Source organism: Crinia signifera, chromosome 7 (assembly GCF_055691185.1).
Source record: "Crinia signifera chromosome 7, ASM5569118v1, whole genome shotgun sequence".
In the NCBI taxonomy this organism is placed as follows: Eukaryota; Metazoa; Chordata; class Amphibia; order Anura; family Myobatrachidae; genus Crinia; species Crinia signifera.
In genome coordinates this window covers 135,289,801-135,311,950 of record NC_139223.1, presented here as the reverse complement: position 1 = coordinate 135,311,950, position 22,150 = coordinate 135,289,801, and the positions used below count along the sequence as shown (strand labels likewise).

The 22,150-nt window shown below is 45.0% G+C and overlaps 1 protein-coding gene across 6 annotated transcripts in view; it reads right to left on the bottom strand.

Annotated features, from left to right (window-relative positions):
• The window catches only part of QTMAN (queuosine-tRNA mannosyltransferase), a 234,959-nt gene extending 219,752 nt beyond the window's left edge, over positions 1-15,207 (bottom strand). Inside the window, exons 1-2 of one of the 6 annotated variants that reach the window (XR_014450815.1) lie at positions 14,836-14,918; positions 14,369-14,576 (exon numbers count right to left, since the gene is read on the bottom strand). Coding sequence is in view for 5 of the 6 variants with exons in the window: in XM_083153854.1 (XP_083009980.1) it covers positions 14,369-14,576; positions 14,836-14,860 (233 nt within the window). In the remaining variant the exon portion in view is untranslated. The other 5 variants (XM_083153853.1, XM_083153851.1, XM_083153852.1 and 2 more) reach the window with 5 other exon arrangements.
• Between the last annotated feature and the right edge of the window lie 6,943 nt (positions 15,208-22,150).

The window sequence follows — 22,150 nt, the reverse complement described above, 5'->3', positions numbered from 1 at the left end:
TTTGAAGTAAAACCCCACCCAAATCTAATGGTCCCTACACATGGAGAGATTTGTGACAGACATTCGTAACGGGAGATTCAGCATGAGAGATTTCCCTTAAACTGAATCTCTCTGATAATGGGCCACACACAGAGAGATTTGTGCCATAGATTCATAATGGGAGATGCAGCACGAGAGATTTCAAATCTCTCAATAATGGGTTTTGATAAAGCCTGGGGTAGTGTCATACGTAAGCGTTGGTGCAATAGTGCCCCCCCCCCCCCCCAAATAAATAAAAGTTGGCCATATAGTGTGGGTCCCCCCCCTTAAACATAAATGTTGGTGATATAATGTCATCCCCCCAAACACATTAACATATTAGAGCATACTCATGACTTCTACCTCAAGAAACGTTGATATAGACGTCTAACTCTACAACAACTTATTGATTCAATGTGGGTTAGTTATGAAAATAGGGTTCTAAATACAGAGCTCCTAATAATTAGAAATAAATAGCAAATATTTGTTACTAAATATCCAAGATATTGACAAGGGAAACTGCCTGTAAATCATTGTTTTCCATGCCCACACACACACACAGGAAATAATCACCACTGTGGTGGCTCCTTTACATGTTCGTCCGGGAAGTCAGCCACACTTCTGAATGACAGCTGATCTCAGAGATGCCCCGCAGCAGCGCGTCCTCCTGCTCAATATCCTGGATTGCACTGCCTGGGGAGCACTCTTCCCGGCTCACTCCTCGCAGTGGTCAGCCGCTGGGGCGCCATGGCAGATTGCTGCCAGTGCTGGGTAGGACTCGGCTTGCTCTCCACTATCACCGCAAGCTGCTCCCACTGCATGCGCTCCGGCTTCTCCAGGGGCGACATCATGGGAGCTCAGGGCAGCTGATCGCTCAGAGGCCACCACACAAGCAGATATGTGTGGGCTTTCTGAGCGACAATAACAGTCAGGGCTGTTCTGTATCGCGGGGCCGGGCATCTGGGTTGCTGTGTGGTCTACACACACAGCTATAGTAAGCCACTTTCTGAGCAGTTATGTAAAATCGCTCAGAAAGTGGCTGAATATCGCTCAGTGTGTAGGGCCCATAACACTCTCTGAACAAGTAACATGTGACCCCCTGCAGTGCACATGGTTTTTTTTCCATCTAAGAAGGAATTTACCAGAAGGAGTGAACCAAAATAAGGCCCAAAATACTGTGTAATGTAAAATAAAGCTTTTGCAGCAACTATAGTAGTGAGTCTGGATAAATTGACATTGCAGTATTTCTGTGCTCCAATGTACAGTAGATTTTCTGGGGGCCATTGTCCCCCTGGAATATAAATCCTCTACCAAGTACCAAGTCAGTGGTATCAGGCACCTGCATCAGGTTTATACAACAGCAGCACACTGATGGTTTTCTGTAACTTTTCCTTAGCTTTCCGTTAAATGTTCTTGAGCATCGTAATGAAGATCATTGAACAGTGCACTAACCAACTTTGGAAACTCATAGACAAGTGCACTGATTTTTATTCAGTACTTTAATTGCACACAAGAATCATCCAATAAATAATGTGTTTTTATATCAAATGATTGCCCCATCGTTTATTTAGCAAAATAGATGAATACTCACTCAATAAATGATTGTATTTTAATATATAACCTATTGAGAAAAGGCAACTTTACATTTATATTTTAGATATTTAACATTACAAAAGTACTTTGCAGTAGCAATCTCAAAATACATTTATGCAGGCTCTATCTAGATCTATATACTGTACAATGAAATATACACAGATTATATTTTACATTTATATCTAGTTTAAAAATATATATAAAATTTCCTGATGGTACAGCAGTGCTGAATCCACACATTGAGTTTTATTTTAATCAATCCATTTAACCACCACTTCTTTCTGCAATATACTTCAGAACATTCCCCCCGCCTCTGTGGTGTAACACGCTTGCAGTTTGTCTGTAAAATAAACTTTTCAGACTTCAGGGAGTAAATGCAGTAGAACATTTCCCCCGAGGGTTATTTTAAGGGCCAGGGTTTGTTACAAATAATATCTTTTATCCATATGAAGTCACCTGGGGGGCAGTATACAATGTTACACACTATTTTTATTTGTACAAGATAAGCTATCAGAGCTATTAGGAGCATAAACTTGAAGTTATACTGCCATGTATAGCCTGCTAGTGCCCTTGGCTTCTCAGGCACTGCTCCTGGGAGAGGGGGCAGTTTGGTTTAACTAAAGCTTTGTGAAAGGAAAAAAATTAGGAGGACATTTAGTTTTACATTGAAATACTACTCAAACTAACAAGTAAAAGCTGAGATGATTTTATTTATAAAATATATATAAAAATATAAATATATATATATATATATATATATATATATATATATATATATATATAATGGGCAAGTGGCATATGTATATTGGTGCCCCCCCACCCCCTCCAAACACACACAGCACCTTATATAAATATATGTATGCGTGTGTACTGTATGTATGTATGTATATATGCTACCTATATTATGTTTAAATGTGATGTCTATGGTCCTGCTAGGAGGGGGAGGCAGCCACAGAAGCGATATTGACGGCTTTCAATGAACTGATTCAAACTTGCAGGGGAGGAGAGGTGCCCCCTTGGGAGCAGGAGCCCGGCGGCAGATGACTCCATTGCCTCCTAGAGTTCTGCCTCTGTAATGAGCAGTATAAATGGACCACATGGTTCTTATCTGCCCAAAAATTCTCTGTTCACTCCTTGTACACAGCTTCAACGTACCAGGAGGGAGACTGTCCAATGCTTAGGTAGTTGATTCCATGCTGCATACTTGGGACACAGTAACGGCTTAGAGAAATCGGCATTGGGTGTCTTTTTATTAAGACACCTCCTGTGGCTTTCGCATAACTTTATGAAGTGGCTGTGCTACAGCTTACAACTATGAATCAACCTCACAAAACTCATCTGAAAACACAAAAAGAAAAAAAAAATGTACTTTTTACAAGTTACCTGTGTGTAGGGGTGCTGTAATTAGTGTTTGTCAAACTAACGACACAGTGAATAATGCATCCATTTGCCAATGGATAAGGAATTTTTGTGTTGTTCAATAAACTTTACGTAGATGTAGGTTTTATGTAAGTAATTGCAGAGCAGTCTGGCTGTCATTAGCAACTGATCCAACAGGTGGTAACTGTAACTTCAAGTGTTGAAAATAAAATGACCAGACTTTAAGCTTGAGGATATTAGGTAATTATCTAATTTAACACATATACACCCATCAGAACCCATACGCACATGAACATTTAAACTGTACAGTATATTCATGGCTGAAACTCGAACAAAGAGGTCAAGTAACTAATAGATGCGTAGAACGCTGAGTATGTGGTGATGAAAGGACACATTAGCTGTGTTCTCCTGATGGAGCCATGTACCTGGAACTCTGTAAGTTGATATGTGCAACCATGTTGAACACACCTGTTCCGAAAGGGATGAAGCATCAATCAAAGTTAACACCGTTTAAGTCATTTTCAGCTTCCTGTCTAGGGTTAGGTCATCAAGGACAGATGGTCAGAGTCTGGTTGAAAAGAGGCTTTTAAAGATCGGAGGGGTAAAGAAAATGTGCGGCTCTGGAAATATCCTAATTGTTTATGAATTCCAGAACTTTTTCCCTGGCATCTCTTCTAAACCGCTGCACCAGGTATGAAGGGTGGCTCAAAGCTCACTATTGCCAGACTTATTATCTTACCAGTGATGTAGGAAAGAAATATTTTAGTATGTTAATTTGAATAGATATATTTATTTATAAAAGAGGACATTGGATAACATATTCGGTTGTATCTGTCCGCTACAGATACTTTCATACACATGCAATAAAAAAATAAATAAGAGGACTGCCAATCACTCCAAGCAGTAAAATGACATCGGCAAACAAGATCTTGTACAAATTTATTTCTGCACAATGCACGAGTATCCATTTCCTACGCTCCCATAGATACACTCATAGCTGCCATCCGAAATTGTGTGGGGCCTGAGACAAAATAGGCAGGGCAGCACTGTCACAAGGTTAAAGAGGGAAAGGAGTTAGTAAATCTTGCCTCTTGAGAATAACCTTGACACTCCCCCCAGACAAACCAGCTCTTTTTGTGTCATCCTCCTTGTTTCTGCAGCTTCAGTGAGCCTCCTGTCTGTCTCGTCAGCCAGCCCCCCATACTTTTTCACCAGCCAGCCACCAGGTCCACAACCAGGGTTATTCCCAGAACTTGCAAAGTCAGTGCCAAGGTTCGGTGTGAAAGGTTTGACCCTGATCATACCTAAATAAAGTTCAATGGTGGGGACATTAGCTATTGGATGATATATACAAGTGTCCACTGTTAGACCAAAGACCTGGGCCACCAGAAGACCTGGGTCCAGTAAGAAGGGTGATTACCTGGGCATTACCCGGGGCCATTATCCATGTGTGACTGTGGGGCTTCAACCCGCGTCCAGGTGAGTCGGGTTAAAGCACGGGTTTATATCTGAAAGGTGAGAGTTATAAGGCACCTGGCAGTCATTGGATTACCTATCCTTCTGCCTTCTAGTGGAAAAAAAAAGTTGATTCTAACCTATATATTTGTGTACTGATAATGGCATCCAGTGGCCATGACCATACCTGACCAGCATAACAGAACTCAGCAGGCAGCCCACTTTTATGGCAGCTTTTTACTTTAATACAACATTTCTGCATTCCACAAAGCAGATTATTCTTAGAGCCCATTCACAAACATGCATTGGGAAAATATGTCTTCCATAAGCCGTTGGTGTGTTTCATTCCATTTACTGGTAAAGTGCATTTAACACATAACAAATAGTTGATAACGTATCATTTTACCATTTTTATACCACGAGAAAAAAAAAAGTTGATCGGTGCGAACAAGCATTCAGTCCTATAGAACAGATTTATATGCTGTTATACCGCCTAGCAGTATAAAATGAATTCAATTGTTTGTAAACTGATGTTATGTGAAATACTAAAATGTGAGTGGTATGAAGTAGATATCAATGAGACCTCTGTTTTAGTTTCCCTAATAATCGTCTCGGAATTAAATACCATGGTAGCTTCCTTGATATTTTTAAAAGTACACAAAGGGGCTACGACATAATGCTTCAACAAATATATAAAAGCAATTTAAAAACTAAATAAAAAATACCTACAGTATATACACATAACTTGTAATTTAACGTTAGAAAGTGATCATTTAAAAAAAAAACAAAAAAAAAAAATCACAGACATCAGATCTGATAAGAGATTAGATCACCATGAAAAAGAATACAACAGCCAACCATTAAGATTACATTTGTAACACTGGATAGCCTGCCAGTGTGCTAGATTATGTGTTCGTGCAAACTCTTCTCTTAGTAAAATGTAGGTAATCCAATGAATTACAATTAAATTATGTTAGGTCAATGTAATTTAAGTTTAACTAATGGGGTGTGTGTCTGTGAGTAATGTCTGATTAGCTTATTACCGAGAGCACAGGATGTCTTGTGATGCTGACCTTGAAGATGGAGATAACCTTGTGATTTGCTGGAGGACACGGCTGTGTTAGAGATTAAAGTACATGCCAGAGCATTTTTAGATACATGTCAAAAATGCCCGTAAACGAACACAACCAAAAGCTTGAACTAGAATCAGCAACTTGCACAGGACTATACATTGGGGGTTATTTTGGTTTGTTCATAGCGATAATGTGTGTATGCGCATGTTTCTGTGCATTTGCAGACGAAGGGTGCGTGTGGCCATGGCAAACGCAGCGTTTCATGGGCGTTCCCATGCAAATCGCCCAGTGAGGTGGGGGGCAGGGCAGCTGACATCAACATCCATTCACAGGCTGTGGGGGAACACATCATTTGATGGTCGCGGACAATTGAATGATGTGGAAGGCCAACGCACATCTAAGGTTACTCTCAGGTAACTTAAGATCTGCATGGACATTCGTCAGGAAGTGAGCAGGCAGCTGACATCTGGTGATGTCAGTTGCACGCCACAGGCGCCCACGTCACTGGGCAATTTCAATGGCTATGCCCATGAACTGCTGGGCGTTCCCATGGGCGTGACTATCCGCTCCCGCTCCACGCCACCCGCCCGCAGTCTTGGGTGCGTGCACCTGTGGTATGCACATGCGCAGAAATGTGGCTGCGCATACGTCAAACATGGGTCCTCCATTCGATCTTGATGCGCAGCCCCGCGGCATCAAAACCAAATAGAAAAATAGACTGTGCAGGCAAGACCATATAGTACAGATCTGTATTATATAATCTAAATCGAATGTGTACACGGCACTGTGCGAGTTGATCGGGATTGAATAGAAAGTATATAGCACCGGGTGTACACTACTTAACAGTGCAGGTTTTAGTGATATCCCGGTTCACAAACATATTGCATCAGGTATGCTTGCTGCAGGGGCTAACGGCACAATTGTGAGGGCAATTTGCAGTCAAACAGGAGCTGTTTAGCAGGATGCTTACCCAAGAGGATAAATACACAATCCTGCTGCATCCCGCTAAAACGCAAGGTGTAGACAAGAAGCTGCATCCTGCTAAACAGGATCCTGTTCAAATGCATCCTGCTAAAAGGGAATGTGTAGACGCAGCCTAAATGGTGTCTTGATGACCATTTTTGGGAGTGCCTGGCCTAGAGCCATTATTATTGGGAATGAAACAGGAATTGCTGAGTCAACTGTCATTTATGGTATATTGTATGGGTACTTCTGTAGCTTCACGGCGCCAGTATGGCGCCGTGCGTCTGAGTCCCCTTGCTGGGCTCGCTTCGCTCGCCCACGCTGCGGGCTTGGTGGCTCGCTACGCTCGCCACGCTATTTAAAATCAACTCCATGCCAACATGGATAGTGGGGGTATGAACTATCCATGTTGGCATGGAGTTAAGTTACTTTTTTTGACATATTTCGTGGCGAGCGTAGAACCCGGAAGTAGCACGGCGCCATGCTGGCGCCGTGAAACTACAGAAGTACCATTGTATGCTATATAAATGTCACATACAAACATTACTGATTTTTAAATAAATATTACAATAGCTTAAGAAAACAAAACGTAATGCTCACTACACACATAGCGATGTGTGCAGGGCGACCTATGTATGCTAGCTCGGGCAGTGCTGCACTGCTATTCCTCAGGACACACCGCTGACAGTCCAAACACAGAGCAAGCGGTCAGCTCTGTGTGCTGAGCGAGATGGTGGAGAACACTGCCAATCCAGGAGATTGATGGACACTGCCCATCAAATTCGTCCAGGGACAACAATGCGTGGAGACGCGCACTGCTGTCGCTATAGCCCCTACACACACACACACCTTAATATCGGCATGTGTGTAGGCCCTAATAGGGCCAAAACATCTGCTTAGAATTAAATAGATGTGCAGGCAAGTCTATTTTTGGTTCGATTTACTAGATTGAAAGCAGTGCCATGCTGCTCAATGCAGCATACCCCCCCTGCACGCGCCGTCTGTCCCCCCTGGTCGCCGCTGGCAGCCGTCAATATCGAATCGATGGCCGGGCTGGTGGGCCCTTGTGTAAACCCCATTACAATATTCTTTAATGCTATTATAGATATGGAGAACATAAGACTTGTCACACACTGACAAGTCTAATGTTCTTGTCACAATGGACCTTATTCTAGTTCACTCTTTCTGACAAAATCCTTCTTAGATGGACAAAACCATGTGCACTGCAGGTGGGGCAGATGTTACTTGTGCAGAGAGAGTTAGATTTGGGTGGGGTTTTACTTCAAAGTGAGATCTATATTGCAGTGTAAAAATAAAGCAGTCAGTATATACCCTGCACAGAAACAAAATGACTCACCCAAATCCAATTCTCTCTACACATTTTACATCTGCCCCCCTGTAGTGCACATGGTTTTGTCCATCTAAGAAGGATTTTGTCAGAAAGAGTGAACTAGAATAAGGCTCAATGTGCACTATTCGCCTCTGCCAGATAATAAAGCTGAAATAAGTTATTATCCAGTGTCACTGTGATAGCTGAAGCAAAACTGAACAATTGGTTCACCATAGCTGTATTTATAATCCCCAGGCAAAATGCATACCTGATTAAAATCCAACCATACCAGATCATTATCAGTCATTGTTATGTGCAAGTAGAAGATTAATGAGGATGACCTTGATTGGCCCTGTCCATGCGGTCATATTCCAACCGCAGTATCAGACCCTGCAGGAGAGAGACAGGCAGCACTGCTAAGCCTGGGTGCTAAATAAACTCACAGGTGTCACCCAAAGTGGCCCAAACATGGTTCTTCACCAACAAGTTAGCTCTGAGACCAAGAAACTGGATTCATGTGTGACATAAAACCAGAATAATCTAGATTATAGATAATTGCAGAGATTCATTGGAAGTGTCCTATGTATGTTTTCCTTCTATACTGCAGATATTTAATTGAACAAAATCAAGGTTTAAATTCCAGCACCTAATAACCTATTCATTCACTTTTAAGGTTTATATGCACACACACAACAAGAAGAGGAACACTGTTCCCCAGTACCAGTGATGCAAATATATTGCAGATTCCAATGTCTGGCTAAATTGGGATTATTTGCAAAGAAAATCATGTGACTAAAATTAGCTCTCAACTGTCATCTTTAACCACTTGAGTGGTATGCCCGGGCTCAGCTGCGCTGCCACAGCGGGCTGTCCTGGAAAATTTCCGGCCATACCACTAAGAAGAAGGTGTGCACCAGTGGTGCATCACCTGTCCGGGCACCCCCCCCCCCCCCCCCGGGGGGATGGCCCACAGCTCTGTGGTGAGTTTTGCTGGGGCAGGACAAACCTGCCCTGGTAGGTTTGTACTGCCCCAGCAAAACTCACCACTCAAGGGGTTAAGCACAGCCTGTAATCTGTAGTTAGGAGCTGATTGGCTAGTACTCTCTCTCTCTCACAGGCTTATGCTGGGTAATATATTGGCCATTTAATTACGTATGTATTACTAATGTTGAGGGTAAACTCTGCACATCCATCTATACTAAGAAAACTGATTGGAACACACTATTGTTGACCCAAAGCCACCTTTCCACGGTGCTGAAATACGGCCTCCGATTTTCACAACTGCTGCGGGTGAAGAGAATCACCAGTTTCGATACATTACTTAAACAGGATACGGATAAAATGAAGACCAAATTTCAGGCTCGTGGATATTCCAAACACATTCTGGAGATGGCTAGGGACAGAGTTAACAATGTCTCTCGAGACGAGGCTCTAAAAAGAAAAGCTCCTGATGCCATGAAAAGAGATGTGATTGGTTGGGTACGTGCTTTTAGTACTGCGGACTACACAGTGGTGTCGACAGTAAAGTCTCTTTGGCAACCGTCCAATATGATAAAGAATACGCATCTTATGTCATGCTATACAAGAGGGAGACCTGTGCATGATGGTAGTACGGACTGACATATCTTCTAGGTCACCCCTGGTACACAAACCAAACCTGGTGGTTGCTATCGGTGTACGGGTTGTACTACCTGCAGCTCTATGATTCATTCCAGAACATTTACCCATTCACATCTAGGATTCAAATATAAGATCTGGTTCCCTCTGTCTTGCACAAGTACTTACATTACACGACTGTGCTGTGTATATATATATATATATATATATATATATATATATATATATATATATATATACACACATATATATATATATATATATATATATATATATATATATACATATATATATATACATACACACACACACACATATACACACGTTATAAACCTGAGAACCTAACATTAAGTAACATCAAGAAAGAAAACAAGTTTGTACAGCCTGACTTGCTTTTATATTGCTGCTGGCAGGGGTGTGGTACAGGGGTCCAACAATCGGGATCCCGACAGTAATTAGCCCGACGTCGGGATCCCAACAGTCACTAGCCCGACGTCGGGATCCCAACTGGCTGGACCCAGACAGCATGGTGAGTGCAACCAAGCCCCTTGCCGGCTCGCTGCGCTCGCCACGCTGCGGGCACGGTGGACCCCCACGAGGGAAAATAGCAGGTGGCCGTCAGGAACCCGGCTGTCGGTGTTTTGACAGTCGGGATCCCGACATCGGGTAAATGCCTGTCGGGATCCTGTACGGCACCCGCTGGCAGACATGCTCTACATTCAGAAAACAGGAGAGAGAGCTTGCACTTTCCTCTCTCTCCAAACAGCACCACTGGCTCCACTCTCCAAGGTAACCCTGCCTCCTCGTTTCCTGCAGCCTGCATACTCAGCCAATCACTGAGCTGCAGGCTGCTGCTTTTGGACTTTATTGGACAGCTGAGCCATCGCTCAGCTGTCCTATTCTGCTATACAGCCCCGGTGGTTGTCAGGGCAGCAGCGTCGCAGATCAGATCAGTAAGAGAAATTCGATCTGTGGCGGGGGTGGGATGAAAAACTGTGACGTCCTGCCCCCTCGCTATCGCTAGCTGCCACAGCTAGGTCCCCATCTACTACCCCACAGTGCAGCTGGAACTTCACAGTTTAGATGTCAGCCGTTGCAGCCTGTGCTGGTTCTGCAGTGCCGTGGAATGGATCCATGACAGAGGTCCGATCGGTGGCAGCTGGTGGGGGGCTTTTCAGAGAAGGGGGCCCGGGGTACTGACCCCCAAAAGACGACCCCCCCCCTTAATCTGGCTTTGTTATTATGTGGTTGATAAACCCAGTGTAATGAATTTACAGGGATATTTATCTGCCATCTGTATCTGACTTCAGATTCACTTATAAGAAGAGCAACACACTATGACACGATTTCCTGAAATTGTACAATTGGATTGGAGTACACGATCTGTACCCAATCCAATATAGATGACAAATCTTTAGTGCAGCAGGTAAAATCTCTAAAGTGACCAAACGACCGGCGGGGACGGCCCTTTGGGTGACCATAGAAATGGGGGAGAAGGACATTATTCGTACTGGGGTCATCTATAGGCCACCAGGCCAGGGGCAGGATTTGGACAGGAGCCTATTGCTTGATGTCACTAAAATGGCTTTAAAGGGAGAAGTCATAATCATGGGAGACTTTAATCTACCTGATGTGAATTGGGAGGAGTCTTTTGCAAGATCATCTACAAGTGGCAAATTTCTAAATTCCCTACAGGGAGCCTCTCTCAAGCAATTGGTGAGGGAGCCTACTCGCAAAGACTCAATATTAGATTTAATACTCACAAATGGTGACAGGATATCAGACATATATGTGGGTGAGAACCTGGGATCCAGTGATCATCAAGCAGTATGGTTTAGTATCAAGTCAGGGTCCAACTCCAGTCACACAAAAACTAAGGTGTTGGATTTTAGGAAGGCTGACTTTGCAAAAATGGGGAGATGTTTAAGCGACTCATTAGCGGATTGGACGAACATGAAAGGAGTGCAGGAGAGGTGGAGAAAATTAAAAAGTGCAATACTAAAGGCAACGGACCTTTGTATCAAAAGGGTTAAGAAAAGTACCAGGAAAAGGAAGCCAGTGTGGTTTACAAAAGAGGTATCAACTAGTGTAAAAGCAAAAAAGATGGCCTTTAGGACATACAAGCAGACTCAAAATAATAATGACAAAGAAGTGTATCTTGCCAGACGCAAAGAGGCTAAGAAAGTGATCAGGCGTGCCAAGGCACAAGCTGAGGAGAAAATGGCTCAGTCGGTAGATAAAGGAAACAAAACTTTTTTTAAGTATATAAATGAAAGGAGAAAATCAAATGGAGGAATAATAAGACTGCGGACAGACACTGAGAATTTGGTGGAGGGAGACAAGGCAATTGCAGATCAGCTAAATAATTACTTTTGCTCTGTATTCACTATAGAAGGAGAAGGGAAGGGACCACAGTTAAGTTGCAAGGACATTTATAAAAATAAGGTAGATGGAGGTACATTTACTAGGGAGAAAGTCCTAACAGAACTTTCAAGACTGAAAGTGGATAAATCAATGGGGCCAGACGGAGTGCATCCAAGGATACTAAAAGAACTAAAAGATGTGTTGGTAGCGCCATTAACAGATTTATTCAACCAGTCACTAGATACATGTGCAGTTCCAGAGGACTGGAGAAAAGCAAATGTAGTTCCACTGCACAAAAGCGGAAGCAAAGAAGAAGCAAGTAACTACAGACCAGTGAGCCTTACATCAGTAGTAGGGAAAATAATGGAAACACTATTAAAAGAAAGAATAGTGGAATATCTTAAATTAAACAACTTACAGGATCCAAAACAGCATGGTTTTACTGCAGGGAGATCATGCCAAACAAGTCTCATTGACTTTTTTGACTCCGTGACCAAAATACTAGATGAAGGGGGGGCTGTAGATGTGGCATATCTAGACTTTAGTAAGGCATTTGACACTGTCCCACATCGCAGACTGCTAAATAAACTTGAAAGTGTGGGATTGGATTATAAAACAATTAAATGGATAAGAACCTGGTTGCAGGATAGGAAACAGACAGTTGTCGTAAATGGAGTGCATTCTATGGAGGGACATGTTACCAGTGGAGTACCCCAGGGATCTGTACTTGGACCAGTGCTCTTTAATATCTTTGTCAGTGACATTGCAAATGGTATTGAAGGGAAAGTATGCCTTTTTGCAGATGATACAAAGATATGCAACAGAGTAGACACACCAGGAGGGGTAAATCAAATGACTGATGATCTAAGTAAACTTGAGAATTGGTCAAGAGAATGGCAACTACAGTTTAATGCTAAAAAATGCAAAATTATGCACTTGGGACTCAAAAACCCAAAGGCTCAATATAGTATCAAGGGTACTATATTGGAAACTACTGAGGAGGAAAGAGATCTAGGAGTCACTATTTCAAGTGACTTAAAGGCAGGGAGGCAATGTAACAAAGCAATGAGGAAGGCTAGTCAGATGCTTGGTTGCATAGGGAGAGGAATCAGTAGCAGAAAAAAAGACGTAATAATGCCACTTTATAGGTCATTGGTACGACCTCATCTGGAATACTGTGTCCAGTTCTGGAGGCCATATCTTCAGAAGGATATAAATACATTGGAGAGTGTACAAAGAAGGGCAACTAAAATGGTTCATGGCCTACATCACAAAACTTACCTGGATAGACTAAAAGATCTTAACATGTATAGTTTGGAGCAGAGAAGGGAAAGGGGGGACATGATAGAAATCTTCAAATATATCAAGGGTTTTAACATAGTACAGGTGGGAAATTTTCTTCAAAGGAAAACAAGTAATAAAACACGAGGACATGCACTGAAACTGGAGGGAGGTAGGTTCAGGGGAAATGTTAGAAAGAATTACTTCACAGAAAGGGTAGTGGATAAGTGGAATAGCCTCCCATCAGAGGTGGTAGAGGCTAAGACAGTAGAACAATTTAAACATGCTTGGGATAGGCATATGGGTACTTGTGAGTTATCTGGACGCCCGATTTTTTGATTGTATGCCTTAAGTTAAGGCATACAATCAGATGCGATGCGATGCGATATCGCATCGCATCGCATCGCATGCGACCATCGGATGCGATGACCCGATTTTTCCATAGGAATCAATGTTAAAATGATTCCTATGGAAAAAGGGGTCCTTTTCATACCCCTACTATCCAAGTGGGCATGGAGTTGGATATAAACCTGTGGCGAGCGTAGCGAGCCACCGAGCCCGAAGCGTGGCGAGCGAAGCGAGCCCCGCGAGGGGACGGTATTCCGTGTCCCCTCGCGGGGCTCGCTACGCTCGCCACGCTTCGGGCTCGGTGGCTCGCTACGCTCGCCACAGGTTTATATCCAACTCCATGCCCACTTGGATAGTAGGGGTATGAAAAGGACCCCTTTTTCCCATTGAATTCCATGTTAAAATGGACTCAGTCCATTTTAACATTGATTCCTATGGAAAAATCGGGTCATCGCATCGCATCGCATCCGATGGTCGCATGCGATGCGATGCGATGTGCCCGATCCGACCCGATTTAGAAATCGGGCGTCCGGATAACTCACAAGTACCGGCATATGAATATCCTTACAAAGAAATAAGGATTAAAAAGGGTTGAGTTTACCTGAAGGGTAAAAAAGGGGCAGACTAGATGGGCCAAATGGTTCTTATCTGCCGTCAAATTCTATGTTTCTATGTTTCTATGAATCGCATTGAAAACATGTATGCTCATTTTACATACAATCGGTCATTAGATGCAACGAAATTGGGAGAATTGAGCCCAAATCGTTCTGGTGTGTACCCAGCATTAGTAAGAAGTAATTAAGCACACACACACACACAAAAATGCAGTTGTGAGAGCAGACAACATCTGCAATAAGACAAGGTGGACCTGGGCAGGGTACCAGACATGCCAGCATTACTCCAATGTCACATTGAGTTATTTCCTAACTACTGTATATAACATTACCTGTAAGTATCACTGGGTGGAACAGCTTGCATAAAGTACAGAGCAGCTGTGCGGGCCCTCCAGTGCCATTTCTTAGCAGGGAGACTATACAGAACACTGCCCTCAATGTCTTGTAGAAGCATGTCCATCAGCTGCTTGTGGGACCCTCCATAAAACGCCTCTATCAACAGTCTGCTCATCTCTGGGCATTGCCAATCTGTTCCTATCCCTGAAACGTAAAGAGCTGAAGTCACTCATCACAAAATCCTACATGCACAATATATTATAATGTTGATAATACTAATAATAATACTGCATGGGGAAGACCGTTTATTCAGGACCAGGATTATATAACACAGAAAATAACATATGTGAAACAACAAGTATAAGCCTGAAGTCTTCCACAGACACACAGGGTTAGGCTATTTGTGCTACTACAAGTTCCAGCATGCCCTATCAGCCTATAAGGTTAAATGGCACGCTGATACCAGCAGCCCAAGTCAGACAGGGCATTCTGCCGCTTGTAGCTCCACGCCACTGGGAACAGAGGTATACACGGCAGCCTGCGCCCTCGGGCACCGGCGGAACACATCACCCAGTGTGACACCGGAACACAAGAGGCAGCACTGCCAGGCAGAGCTCACCGAGCTCCGAATCTGGACTGAGACGCTACCTTTGCGCATGCGTCCTCTTCCGGTTAAACTGCTGCCGCGCACCACCTCTACGTCCCGAAACCCCTCCCCCCTGCTACGTACCGCACGGCTTTGAATGGGACTGACTGCTGCTGAAGGGGGGCGGGCGGACGTAGACATGCAGACGTCACGAGGAGGGCGGGGCTGATTATCAATATAGTGTGTGTAATTCGTGCAGATTATGACGTCCCTCTCAGCGGCCGTGACATGACCGGCAGCAGCGCAGAGCGCACCTGCAGCGGTATAGTCCTGCGTGTAAACTGCAAACTTGCGGCCAGGATACGGAAAAAGAAGGTGGGACTCTGCTGCTGTGTGGGACTATAAGTCCCAGCAATTTACTGGAAAGGCAAATTAAGCCATTCCCAAAACCCATTCACAAGCAATTAAAGTAAATGTGACCTACCCACCACTGTATGCTAATGTGATGGTCCCTGCTTTACACTACTCCCATCATTTCATCAAAGGTAATGTCTAATTTTACAGGGACCACTCTGTGGGGGTTATTCAAATTCATTTGCATCCCCCTTGCGACCGATGGTGTGCATGCACCCAGGACAGGGGGCGGAGAGGGGCGTCAGGCAGCCCTATTAGCATATGGGAACGCCCAGCATTTCATGGGCGTTCACATGAGAACGTTGGGAGTTCTCATGCTAATGAGGCCGTGGTGCGGGCAGGGCCGGCAACAGAAATCTTGGGGCCCTGTACAATGATATTTCTGGGGCCCCCATCTAATCCCAAATCCACACAACGCTCTTCTGTATGAGCCTCATTTAAACTTTTGTTGCTCGAGATTCTGCTGGCAGAGCAGGTGCAGAACAGACGACCTGCACATGTGCAGTAAAAGTACAGGAGCCAGAGACTGTCTGAGGCCACAGCACCAGGGGCAGGTACGGCTGTGCGCCTGTGGCCCCAGGCTGTGCACACACACACACACAGAGTAGATGGCTCTAGTGGCAGGGGGCAAACACAGTAGATGGCAGTGGCACACAATGAGTCAGTCAGATTTAGCCAAAAACAGATGATGCACAGTAGACGGCCAGGCTGCAAGGGTCACTGACAAGCCAGCTAGTACAGGCAGTGGCTGTGCCAGGGCATGGAAACTCTGGGGCCCTTCAGATCTCTGGGGCCCGTCACACTTGTCCCCCTTGACCCCCCCCTGTCGCCTGCCCTGGGTGCGGGGGGCAGGCATCCGGTGATGTCAGCTGCCCGCCCATTTCCTTCCCAGCGTGCACGCATATGTAAGTGACTTGAAAGTCACATATAAGTGCACCTTCCACTTCTTTCAATGTTTGGCGACCATCGATTGATGTGGGAGGTTCCCCTGCCCTGCCATTGGATGAGTATGTTAAACATCCATACTCAGCCTGTGGCTGCGTGGGAACACATGCTGCAAGGGTGACCGGCCCTGCATTCGTAGGCGGGGTTTGGCGGAATCAACCAGACTAACCCCCATTGTCATATATGGTGTTCCACCTGGGGATGTATGGACTGGAGACAATTGACTATTGAGGTGTTCTCCTGGCTGCCTTGCATGGTGGGCCACCTTCATGCATGATGTACACTCACTTGGTGAAGGGGGTGAGACTTTGGGTAGGCGATTGAATGCAATTGCAGTGCCAAATTGCTAATCATAGCACCACACAGCGTTGAAAAGTCTTGCTGAGTACCTTCACTCTGCCCAGGGAAGCAGGAAGAGGGAACTTAGATACTCTTCCTCTACTTCCTGCACTGGTAGGGAGGGGAGAAACACCGGGTCTAGTAGGTGGCTCTCTTGATGGTGGTTTGTAGCCCCTGAAGGATGAGACAGTGAAAAGCCCGGTCTAGTATCCATTCCCAAGGACCGGGGAAATGCTGGGACTGAGTAGATTGCTCCCATTCCAGAGGTCCGTAGCCTCTGATGGGGAGACCGCAAAAAGCTCAGCTTAGTACCTTAACCTCAGGATGTGAGAAACACTGGGACTGAGTAGATTGCTCTTTCTTGGGGGCCTCAACCTCAAGGGAGTCAATGGAAAAGCCCAGTAACGTATCCATTCCCATGCCGGGGGTTGGAAAACACCCTAGGTAGGAGCGGAGAAACACTTAGTCAGATGCTGACTGTCTGGCTACTTAGAGCCTGAGGTGTAGCGTGCCTCTGGGGAAACGGGGAGGTGCCCTGAACGTACACTGGTGCCCCACGTTATTTATTTTTCTTCACCCTTCTCATGTTTGTCACTTTTTTGGTCATGTTTTTGGGCTGTGTGAATGACCCTTATGGGCTACCCTCTCCCCACATACCAAACCTATCTCGTTTGGGGGAGAGCTGCGGTCCCTGAGGGCAACACCAAGGCGGAGGGAAACCAACCGAGGGAAGAGGGTCGCTATTAGCTTTAGTGAGGAGGACCCAGCAATTGCTATTTTCCCCTCTTGGGTCTTTTGGCTGAGAGGTATTAGGGGAGAAATGGGGCCTTTCTCCTTTGGGAGAGGGTTCATACCTATGCCCCCTATGCACGATTTAGGTCACTGAACTCAGTGTTTGGAGCACCCCCTCAGGCTCCAAAAAGTAAAAAAAAAAAAACACAGAAAAAATGCTCACAGAAATCTGCCCGGACCTGCTCATTCAGTATGAAGAGATGGTGGTAGAGGGCAAAATGCCCCCTTGGCTAAGGGAAGGAATGATCACGACCTCTCTCCTGAACGTGGACTACAAGATCCTTGCCAATCAGTTGAAGGCTGTCATTGGGCATCTCGTTCATCCAGACCTGTGGCATTCCTGGCGACGGAATTGCAGACAGACTTGCCCTCCTCAGAGACACAGGCCCTCATTCAGATCTGATCGCAGTATAAATTTGTTCTCAAAATGGGCAAAACCATGTGCACTGCAGGTGGGGCAGATGTAACATGTGCAAAGAGAGTTACATTTGGGTGGGGTGTGTTGAAACTGAAATCTAAATTGCAGTGTAAAAATAATGCATCCAGTATTTACCCTGCACAGAAACAAAATAACTCACCCAAATCTAACTCTCTCTAAACATGTTACATCTGCCCCACCTGCAGTGCACATGGTTTTGCCCATTTTGAGAACATCAGATCTGAATAAGGGCCACAGTCCATTACGTGAAAGATCATAATGTGCACACTGTACCTGATCAGTCTTGATCAGGAAAAGGCCTTTTACAATGTCTCCCATGAGTTGATGGGCAAGGTACTGCGTAAATTTGGTCTTGGTGAACTGTTCTGTTCATATCTTAACCTGATGTACTTTGACATTCACAGCTCAGTGGTGGTGAATGACTGGAAGACTGACCCTTTCCAAGTATTGTCTGAGGTCAGACAAGGCTGTTCTCTTTCACCTATCCATCAGACAAAATCCAGATATCAGAGGGATCACTGCGCCAGGTCCAGACTACCCAGAGGCCATGCGTTCTCTGTACATGGAGGATGTCACTGTCTTCTGCGCAGACCAGAGATCGGTGGCAACCCTTGTTCAGACCTGCAAAGACTTTGGCCATGCTTCAGGAGCAAAGGACAACCTTGGGAAGTCAGAGGCTACGCTCTTCGGAAAGTGGCACCTGTCATCTTCCGCTCCATTCCCATTTGCCGCCAAGCCAGACCATATCAAAATTCTGGGTGTCTGGTTCAGTGGAGATTGAGTGGCCATGAACAATGAACGATTCGCAAAAATGAGACAAAAACTTGGACTGTGGAGTCTCAGAGACCTTACCATCGAAGGGAAAACACTTGTGCTGCGGAATGAGATTCTTCCCTTTCTTGAGTACACCACCCAGGCCTGACCACGATCTGCAGGGCCATCACATGGGCCTTTTTTTTTTACTTCATCTGGGGCACCAAAATTGACAGCAAAGCGGATTGTTATGTACAAAGATCCCCTCAAAGGCATTCCAGACATTATGCTGAGAGCCTTTTTTGCATGTAACTGCATCCGCAGAACTCTCATTGACACTTGTAACAGCTCTGCTGGAAACTTCATGTCCCGCTTCTTCCTCCTACCTTTGTGGAGCACCCTTAATTAGGACAAGTAGGACAGCTCCAATCCTTACAACTGGACTATTCCATGGACCTGAAAAGTTTTACTGAACTAATTTATGCATCTACCACTATCTGTATGTATTCCATGGTTGTACCTGGATGTATCAAAGTTTGTGAGGGAACACCAACTGAAAGTATTGAAACCCGACTTGTGGAAGCCAAAAAATATCCACAAGCTCATGAAAGCCAAATATGTTATGGAACCAATTTCAGGGCTCTCTTCAGCAAATGTCAAGTTTGTCTGAGAGTATGTAGCCTCCAAAAGGCTTACAAATAGACAAAAGGACTTGTAGGGGAGTAACAGGGCCCTTCTCCTTTGGGAGAGGGTCCATACATATGTGCGCCCCCTATGCACAGTTTAGGTCACTGCACTGGGTGGTAAAAAAAAATAATGGTCACAGAAATCATTGTTGTCACACTCCCAACCCGGGCCCTTATTCTAATCGGCACGGTACGGCCCGCGTGCGGCCGTACCGCCGATGTTTTTGGTCTGCACATGCGCAGAGGTCATTCTGCGCATGTGCAGCCCCCTTCGCCGCAGACGTCTTTCGTCCGCCGCAAAGGGGGCGTATAGGGGCGTGAGAGGCATCATGCCCTCATTTCCCTATGTGTACGCCCCGCGTTTCATGGGCGTTCCCATGCAAACGCGGGGCGTACGCATGGTAATGAGGGCATGACGCCCTCATTACCATGACATGGGGGCGGAAAGCTGACGTCGCCGGATGTCAGCTTTCAGCCCCCATACAAGCTACCACACGGACGATTGTCCGTGTGGTCTCAGCTTGCGGGAGCTGCCGCGGCGTGCGGCCCTGCCTTCGATGGTCGACGACCATCGAATGCAGGGGGCAGCTCCCACCATGGTGGAGGCGTAGCCTCCACCATTTTAATGCGGATCGCCAGCCGTCCGTATACGGACGGCCGTGGCGATCCGTCTGGTGGGCGGCCCTTGGTTTGTGCGGTCGGAGCCCCGTGTGCGGCTCTGACCGCACCAACCAGAATAAGGGCCCCTATTTGGATCTATCGGAGAGGAGTTCAAACACAAAAGTATGATAGTTAATAGCGGGGGGTACCCACCATATCATTAACGATGCACACTGCAGGGAGTCGTTATCGAGCCCCCCTCCCCCCGCTAATTCTGAACATGCAGACAAATCTGACTACATCATCAGTGTCTGCATGTTCAGCAGGGGGCTGGGTGACATCACTGAATAATATCGTTCAGTGTTTTACTGATAGATTATGTTTTATGTCTAGAATAAATTCTCATTGTGACGATTAATTTATATTTATTGCATTATAATTCACGGCCATTTCTGTATGAATTGTAAAGGTTGGGAAAATACAATTACCCACGTCTCTTTACCGAATTTGCTATGTCAAAATATGGCATTACCTAGTAACGAGAAGGGCCAGCCCCACCCCTACAGTGATTTTCTGCATATCCCATTTGAAACTCTCCTGAAGGGAAAACATTTTACATTTGGCAAGCATGCAGTTAATGGAGTGGGAGATACAGTTTACACATTGTGTTTTTAAAATATGGAATTAGCTTTTAACTAGAAACAACAGGGGAGTGGGTAGCATAACATATGTAAGTATTCATCTCCATGGTGACATAACCTAAAACAAATATAGCATTTGAATAAACCAGTTCCTCTATAATGCATGGAGGACAACTGCAAATATCGGGGCTGATTCTGCACTGCACACAAGTCATTGATGGTTTATGGCCGATGTCCAATACTTTTACCATCAATGGTGGAGAACCAGATGGTTTCCCTCCAACTATGGCACAGCAGAACTGAATTTATTTTAAGGTACCGGGACACAGAGCATAGTCAACCAAGGAAAATGGATGACCATAGCTAAAACTAATGATGGTCATCCATCACATACTTTATTACCATCGATGGCTGGTTGTAGTATCGCCATTGATGGAAACCATCGATGGTGATTGCACCGATGGCTATCCCTAGTCACAATGCGCACATAACTCAAGGATAAATGAGCGTCAACCGTATGAGCGCATGGATTTTTTCTGTTTTTTGGGGGGGTATTGAGGGTGTGGACTCTCTTCTTAAATCAGCGTGTGTGGACAGAGATGAGACGTCTGTTTCAGCTGGATTGTTTGCAAACGCGGTCCTCAAGGCACCCCAACGGTCCAGGTTTTAGGTATATCCATGGCTCAGCACAGATGGTTAAATCAGACTGACTGAGTTACTAATTAAGTCACCTGTGGCCAGGCATGGATATATTTAATACCTGGACCGCTGGGGTGCCTTGAGGACCGCGTTTGGGAACCTCTGAACTAGCAATTGGCTGGTCGAAGTCCTGACATTAATGACAGCTCAGATGTAAGAAGAGAGGATGCGATAGGCTTCGAGGTGTAGTCACACAGATTTTTAGCATACAATGGGTGATGCAAATGCTCATTTACATAAAATAGTAAGAAGGCGGCCCCATCCAGATGGATGCATCCAATCACTGGAGCTGTCAGCTATAACTACAGTAGCATTTACAATATCTGATATATGTCTGAAATGAAGGCATCTAGCCTTTTATCATTTTACAATTTCATGTGTGCGGATGATACCGAAGTAAATAAAGATGAACATCTGAGTGGAGCTTTTTGCAATCAATACAACTCTAACACCTGAGGAAGTGATGAGGCTTCAGCTCAATCAGTAAGAGGTGTGATGATGTCCAGGAGGAGATGCCCGAAGATAGCCAGTTGTCTGTATATTTATTTGTATCGTCCACAAAACTTTAGCTTGTGTCATATGCTTAGATCACTTCTTTGCTATTTTAAAACGGACTTCTCTCTTTTGTTTCTTTTAGGTGTGAAAAAGAACACGTCTTCTATAGTGAACGGCTGGTCCGCCTGAGCGGAAGTATGTAATACCTTATCACAGGCAGAGGCTTTTAGAGTTAGCGGTCAGGGTGTCGCTCAGCATTAGTATCACCTGTGTTAGCCGCATCAAGCCACACAGCTTTCAGAGCCATGAAAACATGTTATGGGCATTTGAGGCTTATCTAGAGGTGAGAAGAGGCTTTGGCGTCTAATGCTTATGCCCTGTGAGGAGTT